At 46.3% G+C, this 12,298-nt stretch overlaps 1 protein-coding gene across 1 annotated transcript in view; it reads left to right on the forward strand.

Annotated features, from left to right (window-relative positions):
* Positions 1–286: 286 nt before the first annotated feature.
* SERINC5 (serine incorporator 5) overlaps positions 287–12,298 on the forward strand; it is a 121,727-nt gene continuing 109,715 nt past the window's right edge. The window contains exon 1 of the mRNA XM_050795684.1: positions 287–473. Within this exon, the coding sequence (XP_050651641.1) occupies positions 447–473 (27 nt within the window). The 5' untranslated portion in view covers positions 287–446. The remainder of the gene's footprint in view (positions 474–12,298) is intronic.

Consider the following 12,298-nt stretch of genomic DNA (forward strand, 5'->3'; position numbering starts at 1 on the left):
CTGAAGGCGCAGGGGCGCTGCGCCTTCCTTGGAGAGGGCCCGAGCGCGGCCAGACAGCGCACCAGACCCGGAACGTGGGGCCTGAAGGCTGGCGGCCGACTCCAGGGCTCGGCGCCCCAACCGGGAAGTGATCGCGGCAGCCCACCCGCCTGACGCCAGCGGAAGTGCGAGCCCCGGGCGAGCCTGCTTCGCCGCCGGGCGCCCGGGAAGGGGCGGGCGCGGGGCGGGGCTGGAGGCGGGTGAGGCGGGTGAGGCGGGGCCGGCGGCGGGGCGGGGCTTGGCCGCGGTTGTTTTTACCCAGGCCTGGGCGCCTAGGCGCTTGGCCGAGGCTGGTCTGCGTGGAAGTGTGAGCTGAGGCTGAGGCAAGCGCTCGAGGCGCGAGGCAGCCAGGACAGCCGGTGCGGCGCGGGGAGCCAGCGAGCGCGCCCTCGGCGTTAGCCGCCGCGATGTCAGCTCAGTGCTGTGCAGGCCAGGTGAGCGAGACCCGGCGCAGCGCGGGGGTTGTCAGATCGGAGAACCGGGCCAGGAGACCAGGCGTCGAGGACCTGCCTGGGTGCGCTCCCAGTTCCGCTGCCGAACGTAGGGCTCGGGTGGGTCACCTGGGCTGGCCCTGCGGCACTCAGCCGTCCGGGAAATCCTGTGCCCTGGGCGGGCGGGAAGGGGTAGGGGGAAGCCCAAGAGGCTACCCCGGGGTCTTCCCCTCCGGCCTCCGGGACTCCGCGTGGGGCGGGGCGTGCAGGGCTCGGGCGGAGGATCCCGACTGCTCCAGGGACGTGTAGCCTCCTGCACCCGGCACTGGTGAATAGCGCCGAGCTCCGTAGCCCTCTCCACTCTGCCTGTCGGATGAATCAGGAAGAAAAGTGGGTTTAGGCAACGTCTCCTTTGCTATGCCCTGAATAAAACTCGGGTCAAACAACCCAAGCAGGTTGCGCTTGGCATCTCGAAGTCGAGCGTGGGTTCTGTACCTTTGAAAATGTCTGAAAGCCTGACTTCCAAACTACCGGGTGCAGGTCTGGGCGAAGGGAAAACTCAGCCCTGCTTCCTGAATTTCCCGACCCAACCCTGGCTCGGTACTAGCACGACTGCCTGGCTAGGGCTCGAGCCTTCCTGTCTCTCTTTGCAAATAAACTTGCTCGAACCTGTTTTTTAACTCTCGCCTGTTTAAACCTATGATATCTTAAAACATTATGTCTCCTACAAGTTACTGCATCAGTGTAGAATTAGTAAGTCTTAGCCCTGTCATGCTGGTTTCACTCCTTCCGCAGAGTTAGAAAAAACGAAGTAGGCGAGTCTCCTGGATGTGGAGCTCCTTTCTCTCTGTACATGTAGATTATCAGCGTTTCGGTACAGTTTTAATGGAGTGTTTTCACGAACGAATCAGACTCTGGGGAGCATCCAGGTTCGGGGTGTTCTTGCTGACACTCAGCCTTTCCACAGTCGAGGCCAGCTGTAAATGATGCAGGTGATAAACTGTGGGTTTCTGTAACCGGCGATTATATTGGCAGATTATCTGTCCTGTTTGGAGTGGCCACGTGGAGCTGTCTTGGTTTTTGAGGTCTAATACTGTGCTTGGCATGCATTAAAGCTGGTCTTTTCAGAGTTGAGGAAATTGAGGCTTTTGACTACTGGGATGAAATGATTTTTTCCCCTGAGTCAGGCAGAGAGAGAGAGAAAGAGAATGAGAATGGTCCCCACCTTACCAGGTATTTGAGAACAAGGTGGACCAGCAAAGACTGTTTTCAGAAAGCTCTGCAAATCTTTTATTCTCGTTTTGAAATATTTCTCTCCAATATGATGCAACACTTTTTATTATGTAGTAATTATATTATAGCTCTTTAGGGGCATCTGTCCTGGTCCCTTGAAGTCCCCTTGAGGCTCTTTCTGTCATTCCCAAGTGCCTAATTTAGGGCTCTGTAATTACCAGTATTCAAATGGGTTTTGTAAAAGAATTATTTTGCTATTGATGTTTTGGCAGGTTTCTAAAGTCTCCCCTCTTAGGACTTTGGAAAGAACCAAATCAAAGTTAACCCCTGTTTTCCCAGGCCTGCTGGAAGCATCGCTGTGGTGGGCCTCGGTGCAGTGTGATTTCCTGTGGATGGAGCGGTAGGAAGTTAAAAGAAAAGCAAACAGGCCAGGCGCAGTGGCTCATGCTTGTAATCCCAGCACTGTGGGAGGCCAAGGTGGTCGGATCACCTGAGGTCAGGAGTTCGAGACCAGCCTGACCAACATGGAGAAACCCCATCTCTCTAAAAACACAAAATTAGCCGGTTGTGATGACGCATGCCTGTAATCCCAGCTACTCGCTGAGGCAGGAGAATTGCTGGAACCCGGGAGGCAGAGGTTTTGGTGAGCCGAGATCATGCCATTGCACTCCAGCCTGGGCAACAAGAGCAAAAAGAGCAAAACTCCGTCTTAAAAAAAAAAAAAAAAAAAGAAAGCAAACAAAACCTCACTTCACAGCACCATCAGAAGTTACCAATTCTTTTGTTTGTTTGGGCACCTACCTTGTGCCAGGAGCTGGCTATATAGTAATAAGTCAGACAAGCATCTCTGCTCTCAATGGCGTGTCCGGGCAGGGGAGATCATTCATAAACATGTAAACAATGAAACGATGAATATGGTACTGGTCCTGTCAGAAGGCCTGTGGTAAGCAACCTTGAGGAGGGTTGCTGAGGGAGTCTGAGAAGATGCCTGTGGAGTTGAGACTGCTCAGTGAGGAGAGGCAAGGGAGTCTAGGGTAGCTGGGGTGTCTTAGATGAGGTCAGAGAGAAGAGCAGGACCAGAAATGGCCAGAGCCTGTCAGCTGCCTTTGGACTTTGGATTTAATTCTGGTTGCAGTGAGAGGCTGTGGGAGCATTCTGAGCAGGGGAGAGCTGTGGTTTGATTTGCACTTAGAAGATACTTGGGGTGTTGTGCAGACTGGACTGTAACGGGCTAGAGTGGAGGTGAGGAAAACAGTTTGAGCTGGTCATGCAGCATTTGGTGAGGAAAACCCAAGTGGGTATTTGCCTCTTAGGGGCAAGCAGTGTTCTAGGCTTCAGTAGTGAACAAAAATCCTTTCCTGATGGAGCTCGAATCCTGGCAATCTGCTGTTGCTGTAGTCCCAGGAGGAGAGAGCGTGGTACCTTAATTTAGGCTATGACTGTAGGAGTGAGTACAGTGGGACATTGTTGGCTTTGGGTATATTTCAGAGGTAGAACTGGATTTGAGCAAGGATTAGAAGTGGGATATGGGAATGAGACAGACTCGGTGTCTGGCCTGAGCCACTGGGTAGATGGTGATAGCATTACTGAGGTGAAGTAGGAGGCTGCTAGGAAGAGGACATTTGGTGAGGAAAACCCAAGTTTCTTGGCTTTGTCACATTAGGGATGCCTATTATAAATTGAATGGAAATGGCAAGTCACCAATTAGGTATTTAAGTCGGGAGAAGTTTGAGGTCGGAGAGAGACATTTTGATGACTTTCTTTAACTGAGGACCATCATGAACAGTATGTTACCCATAAAAGAGCCTGGGCTTTGGACTCAGGCCTGGGTTTCAATTTGGAAATCTGGACAATGAGGACTGGTGTGACTGGATGAGTTACTTACCCTCTATTACCTAATTTTACCTCAACTGTTAAATGGGTACTTCTTAGGGTTATTGTGAAAATTACATGTGATGATAAGTGTAAAGTCTGTAATATAGGATTTGGCAGAGTGTGAGGAACCCCCCAAATCTTAACTTACTAGTGGCCATTACCCATCTGCATCAGGATAATATCCAGATCATCTTATTTTATTTTTGTATCTACTCTGATATTCACTTAGATTTTGCTTAGGGTGTTGGCTAATGGATGCTAAGAAGGTAGAGATTACAGGGGAGTGGTCACTCAACACTTTATGGGTTCAAAGTTCTGTGCTAGGCCCCTAGGGACAAGGTAATGAACACAGGGCTTCCTTGTTCTCCTTTAACTTAAGGGCTACGTGGAGGTGGGAATGTGGGGGAAGTTAGCTATAGAAAATGACAGTGCTGGCTGGGCGTGGTGGCTCTTGCCTATCATCCAAGCACTTCTGGAGGCCGGGCGGGTGGATCGCTTGAGGCCAGGAGTTCGAGACCAACCTGGGCAACATGGTGAAACCCCGTCTCTACTAAAACAAAAATAGCCAGGCATGATGGTACACGACCTGTAGTCCCAGCTACTTGGAAGGCTGGGGCACCAGAATCACTTGAACGCGGAAGGTGCAGGTTGCAGTGAGCTGATATTGAGCCACTGCACCCTAGCCTGAGCAACAGAGTAAGACGCTGTCTCAAAAAAAAAAAAAAAAGAAAAAAGAAAATGAGTGCGCACTGTCAGAGCGGAGTGAGGTGTGTGCTTGGAAAATCTAGACAACCTTTTCAGGGCAGTTTGACAATAGGGATTGGGAGGGCTTACTGCAGGCAAGTATAGGCATGTATGACAATAATAATGCTGAAATTTATTTCAGCCCACAGTATGTGCTTTGTTTTTACATACATTATAATTCATTAATTCCTCACAAAACCCCTGCTTGGACTCCTTTTACAAGTGAGTCACCTAAAGTATAGAGAAATAAGTGAACTGATGTTACCAACTGACTGATGGTAGAGCCAGGCCTTGCATACTGGCCCATTTGACTTGAGTTGGGTGACTTTTGTACCAGACTGCTATTCCTTATTATTCCTATATGAATAAATAATAATTGCTCCAGATGGACCCAATACAGTTTTGAATACCCTGCTGTCAGGCTGTTTTGGTAGATATTGTTGGCTGCCAGTGGTTAATGGTTGGATGAGGTTTAACTTCTCCCTCATGCCTAATTCAGGTCATAAAGACCAAGGTCACAGACCAAATTCTGTCACACATACAGACAGTGGCATACGTACAGAACAGTGATGCAGCCTGTTCTAAGACTTCCTGATGTTCCAGCTCTTTGACCTTGTTGGTGCTCTCATAGGCTTCTTGCCTGAAAAGTTCACCTGAGGCAGATGCACCAACATTCTAGTAGGCAAGACTCAGCTAACTTCTGGTTGGTGGGCAGCCAAGATTATTGCACCAGAAGGATCAAGCCCATGGTTGCCATTCTGAGTAAAGATTCACTCTGTCTTTTTTTTTTTTTTTGAGACAGTGTCTCACTCTGTCACCCAGGCTGGAGTGCAGTGGCACAATCTTGGCTCACTGCAACCTCCGCCTCCCGGGTTCAAGTGATTCTCCTGCCTCAGCCTTCCGAGTAGCTGGGATTACAGACACCTGCCACCACACCTGGCTAATTTTTGCATTTTCGGTAGAGATGGGGTTTTGTCATGTTGGCCAGGCTGGTCTGGAACTCCTGACTTCAGGTGATCCACCCGCTTCTGCTTCCCAAAGTGCTGGGATTACAGGCATGAGCCACTGTGCCCGGCCCTATTCACTCTATCTTTATAGCCAGTTTATGCAAAGCAGGAATGCCCAGGCCCAGTATTTCCAGCCAGATCCTATTTCTAGATCACCAAGATTTTCCTCAATGAAAACCCATTTATGTGTGTATGTATTCATGTATGTACGTATGTATGTATGCATGTGTGTACATATGTATGTATGTATGTAAAGATGGGATCTGGCTGTTGCCCAAGCTGGAGTGCAGTGGTTCAGTCATAGCTCACTGCAGCCTCCAACTCCTGGGGTCAAGCCATCTTTCCACTTCAGCCTCCTAAGTAGCTGGGACTACAGGTGCGTTCTACCGTGCCTGGCCAGTTTTTAAAAAATTTTGTAGAGACGGGTCTGGCTTTGCTGCCCAGGCTAGTAAAACTCATTTCTAATGTCTGTTATGTTAATTAACAGAGTCTTGAATGCCACCAGGGACTATCCATTGTCAAAGATAAACAAAGCCAGACATTAGTTAAAGCAGTAAAAACATGTTTTATTCAATAACTATTGACTGTAGGGGAAAGAGCTGAGCTCCATTCAGTTTTGTGCCGAGGTGACTGGGCCTTTTAAAGTGAGCATAAGGGAGTAAGGAGGGGAGTGAGCGGTGGCTCAACAGTCAGGAAAGCGAAAAGTTACAAAGGGTTGGTCGGTGTAAATGCGATTAGGCCAGCCGTGTCTGCCAGCAGTGTGGCCTTTGATTAAATGTTTGCTGGAATACGTCTTATCAGGCCAACTGATGCCCCTAGAATGCAGCTTAAAACACACACCCACATACACAGAGTCCATGAAGACTTATTTAAAAAATAAATGACATACCACATACAATAATGATGATTCCAGGCCGGGCACGGTGGCTCAAGCCTATAATCCCAGCACTTTGGGAGGCCGAGGCGGGCGGAGTTCGAGACCAGCCTGGCCAACATGGCAAAACCCTGTCTCTACTAAAAATACAAAAATTAACCTGGCATGGTGGCATATGCCTGTAATTTCAGCTACTCAGGAGGCTGAGGCAGGAGAATCACTTGAACCTGGGAGGCGGAAGTTGCCGTGAGCCAAGATCAGGGCACTTTACTCCAGCTTGGGCAAGACAGTGAGACAACGTCTCAAAAAAAAAAAAAATAATAATGATGATGTTTCCCCCAAAATGTCCTTCCTTCTTCACTGTAAAACCCAGATCTCTACTTTGAGGTCCCCGCTCAATTAATGTTTCCTCAGTAATGATCCTTCTCTTGTTTTGAGAGTCCTCACAGAATTTGTGCTTTGTAGACTTGATTGCACCACTTAGTACTGGGTCATCTGATTCATTGAAATTAAATCCTGGCTACTGCAAGGATGTTTCCTGTCTTCTCATAGGCAGGGCTCTTACTGTGACCTATCTGAACCCCCTGTTGAGCTCTTTTGGTTACAAAACTCTTGTTCCCTATTGCTCTTTGTTTATAGTGATTGGAAATGTTAGGTCTTCATTTATATTACATGGTGCTTCCACTGGAAGGGATCCAGTTACAAAAATTCATTCTTTCCATGATGATACTGTTTTGAACAATGTGGGGAGTATTTGTGAAACAGAGGGAAATCACACATATCATTACCCAGAGAGAACAACATTTCGATGCTTTATATTCAGTTACTTATATTTAATATTTATTTATTTTTGAGATGGAGTTTTCGCTCTTGTTGCCGAGGCTGGAGTACAATGGCACGATCTTGGCTCACTGCAACCTCTGCCTCCCAGGTTCAAGCAGTTCTCCTGCCTCAGCCTCCTGAGCAACTGGGATTACAGGTGCCCGCCACCACACCCAGCTAATTTTGTGTTTTTAGTAGAGATGGGGTTTCACCATGTTGGCTAGGCTGGTCTTGAACTCCTGACCCCAGGTGATCTGCCCGCCTCAGCCTCACAAGGTGATGGTATTACAGGTGTGAGCCACCGTGCCTGGCCATTATTTATAATTTTACTTTGCAAAGTTGGGATTATGTTGGAAGTGTTGTATTTGATCCCACTCTTTCTGCAGAATTATGGGGTGACCGAGAAAGTTTTTTTAACATGCACCCACCACTTATTTGTAGCTGTTAATGTTTTCTGGGCTTACATTCATATGTAGATAGTCTTCTACCTTCAAACTTGATGGTTTCTTTAGAGGTGTTAACATTGAATGTGTGAAAGTCACTTAACGAGCTTTTGCGTTAAGAGGTTTGGGTGTGTTTCTATTCCCAAAAGGTCAAAAGTAATGAAAAAAAAAAATCCCTAATTTCATCTCTGTTAGGTGGCATCATTGACAATATATTTCTGTCATTTTCAACATTTGCTTTAACTTTGACCTTTTCTTTTTACAATTGCTTTCACAGATAACGTCTGTCCAAATGGTGGTTGAGTCACTGTTTCCCTGCTGTATGATGGTGGCCATCCTTGCTTCCACTGCATTAACATTGAGACCTGTGTTTCTTATCACTAGCACTGGCACTTTTATTTTCCTATTCATCTTTATAAAGATGTGGGCAAAATGCAGTAAAATGCCCTATAATTGTTCTGTCAAGGTGATGTTTTGGTTGATGTTGGCTAAATGCGGTAGTCCCCCTTTACCTGCCGTTTTGCTTTCTGTGGTTTCAGTTACCTGAGGTCTATTGGGGTATGAAAATATTAAGTGGAAAATTCCAGAAATAAACAATTCACAGGTTTAAATTATGCCCTGTTCTGAATAATGTGATGAAACCTCACTCCATCTCACCGGGATGTGAATCACTTCTGGCCAGCATATCCATGCTGTCTAGCTGTCTACCTATGCTCCTCACCCCTTAGTCACTTAGGAGCCATCTTGGTTGTCACATCCACTGTCACAGAATTGCAGTCCTTGTGTTCAAGTCATTCAAGTCACCCTTATTTGACTTAGGGGCCCCAAAGCGCAAGAGTAGTGATGCTGGCATAGTATCATAAGTGTTTGATTTTATTATTTGTTATTGTTGTTAACCTCTTACTGTGCCTAATTTAGAAATTAAACTTTATCATAAGGCCAGGCAAGGTGGCTCATGCCTATAATCCCAGCACTTTTAGAGGCTGAGGTGGGTGGATCACTTGAGCCCAGGAGTTAAGAGACCAGCCTGGGCAACATGGATAAACCCTGTCTCTACAAAACACACAAAAATTAGCCAGGGCATGGTGGTGTGTGTGCCTATAGTCCCAGCTACTTGGGAGGCTGAGGTGGGAGGATCACCTGAGTCCAGGGAGGTTGAGGCTGCAGTGAGCCATGGTTGTGCCACTGCACTCCAGCCTGGGTGACAGAGCGAGACCCTGTCTCAACAACAACAACTATCATAGGTATGTATATACAGGAAAAAACACAGTGTATATGGGGTTGGGTACTATCCAGAGTTTCAGGCATCCCCTGGGGATCTTGGAACACATCCTCCTCTAGTAAGGAGGGACTACTCTAAATAGCTCACTGGTGAGCTGATACAGGAAGGGTGGCTTCGAGGTGTCTTTGTGTAGTGTAGCTAAGTTCAAGTTGTCAGATAATCCTCCGTCACTTACCTTGAACAGTGTGGAGAGTGAAGTTTGCACTCTTAGTTGGAGAGTTCGCTTGACGGTTGCTCATTCAAATGTGTTTCCTTGGGCAGCTCTGTAGCTGACCTGGCAAGCTGACAAATAGCTTTGGGCTGCAGCAAGTCTGATTTTGTAGGCACCGTTGAGGAGAGGCCAGTCTGTAGGCGTGGAAGGCAGCCTCTGACTCATCTCTCTGTGCTAATTAAATAAAAGGTAACACCCCCTTCCCCATTGCTTGCTTCCTGCCCTCATTTTCTGTATAAATAGAGGGTGTAGGTTTCCCACAGATACTGAGTATCTGGGAGTGACTATGAGACATGGAAGCTTTACTTTTCCAGTTTTCCAGGTATTTTAATGTAATCATCAGTTACAGCCTCAGAAAGGGCACTGCAGTAATTATGGCATTGTCTACTTTTATTTCAGAGCAGTATGTGGCCAGATAATCTATGATAACTTGATGTTAAAAAGGAAGTCTTCGTATAAGCTGATATGTCTACAGAACTAGCCATTGGATGTAATTCTTTGACCAAGCTATTTTTAGTATTTTAAGTGGTCATACCTGCCTAATTATAAAGACCCAGTGTTCTCTTAGTGTTCTGAGTCAAGCCGCATTGTTAGTGAATTTTACATATTGCTGTTTTCAGTTGAATTTAGGGTTATGATTGGATCCTGAGAGTAGTAGCAATCAAGTTACCAATCTAAACCACTGTGATTGTTCCCAAATATTAGGCATCTCAGGTAGTCCACAGTAAACCTTTGCATCCCTGCTTAAAATGTATTTCAAAACATTTCCAGTGAGAATATCTCCATATTCTTGTAGCTTATATATTAATGGTATTTCAAAACATTTTAGAACTTAATATGAGAGAGTCAGTATAGGGCAGTAGGAAATTCAAATAGTGAGTTGTGTGATTACACAGAACATCTGTTTGAATTTTAAAAGGAAGCAGGATTTTACTTTTGGCTTTTCTTCCGTAGTTTGCCTTGTGAGATTAAAATTGCTGATGTTTAAGGAAAGCAGCTGTTGTGGAAAAACGTAATGGGTTTTTATCAGAGAGTAAATTTTGAAACAATTTGTGGGTTTTTGAAGTAAGGTTACAGTATATAGTGATTAGACAGCATTTTTACTCCCTAATGAAAACTGTCTAGTCAAAACAAAAGTGGGAAAAACATATGTATAACCTCTTAAATCTTATTTATGAAAAGATAACTAGAGGACATGGGAAAATCAGACTTCTGTTTAAGTATCATTTTTATAAACTGGCTAAGTGCACTTTGAAACAAAATTCATGAGGTCTTTGTGGAATGCCTTTTCCGTTTTGTTTTGTTTTGTTTTTTTGTGCTCACATTATGTCTCAGCAATTTAATGGAGGGCTGATTTCCTAATGCTTTGATCCTTGGTAAGTGTGGTTCACCCGAACTAGGGAGGAATTCAATCTTTTGTTCTTGATTCCATGCTCATTGATCTCCTCCATTGCCATTCTCGAAACAATGGCAGTATTTTGTTTCCATAGTAATGACACTGTTTGCTCCAACAGGATTCTATAGTGGTAATTTTTCTGTAGCTTTGCTAGCCTTATCCCTGAGGACTCTAGGACTGTCGGACTTACTTAGTTAGCTGTTACTTTTTTTTTTTTTTTTTTAAGAGCTTACAATCCCTAAAGTAAAATGTCAATTGATAAATATTCACTGGGGCCAGGTGTGGTAGCTCACACCTGTAATCCCAGCACTTTTTGGGGCTGAGGTGGGTGGATCACCTGAGGTCAGGAGTTGGAGACCAGCCTGGCCAACATGGTGAAGCCCCGTCTCTACTAAAAATACAAAAATTAGCCAGGCATGGTAGCATATGCCTGTAATCCCAGCTACTCAGGAGGCTGAGGCACGAGAATCGCTTGAACGTGGGAGGCTGAGGTTGCAGTGAGCTGAGATCATGCCATTGCATTGCAGCCTGGGCAACAGAGTGAGACTGTGTCTCAATAATAATAATAATAATAATAAATAAATAAATAAATAAATATTCACTGGGTACCTAGAATAATAAAGTTCAGAGGCTGTAGCTAGCCCTGCTTGTGCTTGGGAGTGACCTGTGAATAGATGCTGAATTTGCTAGCTGTGTGAGACTGTGCCTGGGACAGACTGGATTGAGGGTTTGTTTGCTCAGCTTTGCACCTTTTATCTTTTGGAAAAGGGGAAGAAGCTGGGGGTCCCTTGGCAGGGACATTTGCCCCCAGAAGTGGATGAGCCCACACAGGGGAGCATGAGGAGAGTGGGTCCTCCTTCCTGAATGGGCTCTAGGGATCCATGCAATCCTGCAGTTGCCCACACAGTTGTGTTGTTTATGTCCTGAAACTTTTCCAAGAAGAAAGTCCCCATCATTTCTCAGCTTCTCAAGGAAATCTGACCTCAGGAAAAAACAGCTGTAGTATGAGAAGGAAAGCCCAACCTTGGAACCTTGAGAAACATCTCCAATTTAAAAGGCAGACATTCCCTGTAGCCAACGGGGAAAGAAAGGAAATTAAGTGAAGGTAGAACCTGCCTGGAGGGTGGGGACAGGTGTGGAGCTGCTGGCCTGGTCAGAAGACAACCTGAAGTCAAGTGAGAGAGGAAGATCAAAGATCAGTGCCTGTGGATTTTTAAGAGTGCTGGCTTATCCGGAGGCTGAGGTAGGAGGATCGCTTGAGTCCAGGAGGTTGAGACTGGGTGAGTTTTGATCTACTACACTCCAGCCTGGGCAGCAGAACGAGACTATGTTTCTTTTTTTGTTTGTTTTTGTTTTTTTGAGACAGAGTCTCGCTCTGTCACCCAGGCTGGAGTGCAGTGGCGCGGTCTCGGCTCACTGCAACCTCTGCCTTCCGGGTTTAAGCGATTCTCCTGCCTTAGCCTCCCAAAAAGCTGGGATTACAGGTGCATGCCACCAGGCCCAGCTAATTTATTGGGCCAGGTGGCAGACATCTGTAATCCCAGCTACTCAGGAGGCTGAGGCAGGAGAATCGCTTGAACTTGAGAGGCAGATGTTGCAGTGAGCCAAGATCACGCCATTGCACTCCAGCCTGGGTGACAGAATGAGACTCCCATCTCAAAAAAAAAAAAAAAAAAGTGCTTGGGGGTTTTGGCAGCCTCAGTTTCCAGGCAGCAGAAGGTAGAGAAATGCTGGGGAGCTGAGGGACTGAAGCCCGGGAGGGGAGGTTATTATCTTTTAAGATAAAAGGAGGAGCAGATTAAGAGCCTAAAGAGGTCTGGGCTAACCCTTAAAGGATGGTAGTAGGAAAACAGCTTCCTGCCCCCAAATTGCAGGATGTTGAAGTTTATTCTTTAAGTTCTGCCAAAATCGAGTCCAAGGGTAGCCCTCTATCCCCTTTTT

The sequence above is a fragment of the Macaca thibetana genome, chromosome 6 (genome assembly GCF_024542745.1).
Source record: "Macaca thibetana thibetana isolate TM-01 chromosome 6, ASM2454274v1, whole genome shotgun sequence".
Lineage (NCBI taxonomy): Eukaryota > Metazoa > Chordata > Mammalia > Primates > Cercopithecidae > Macaca > Macaca thibetana.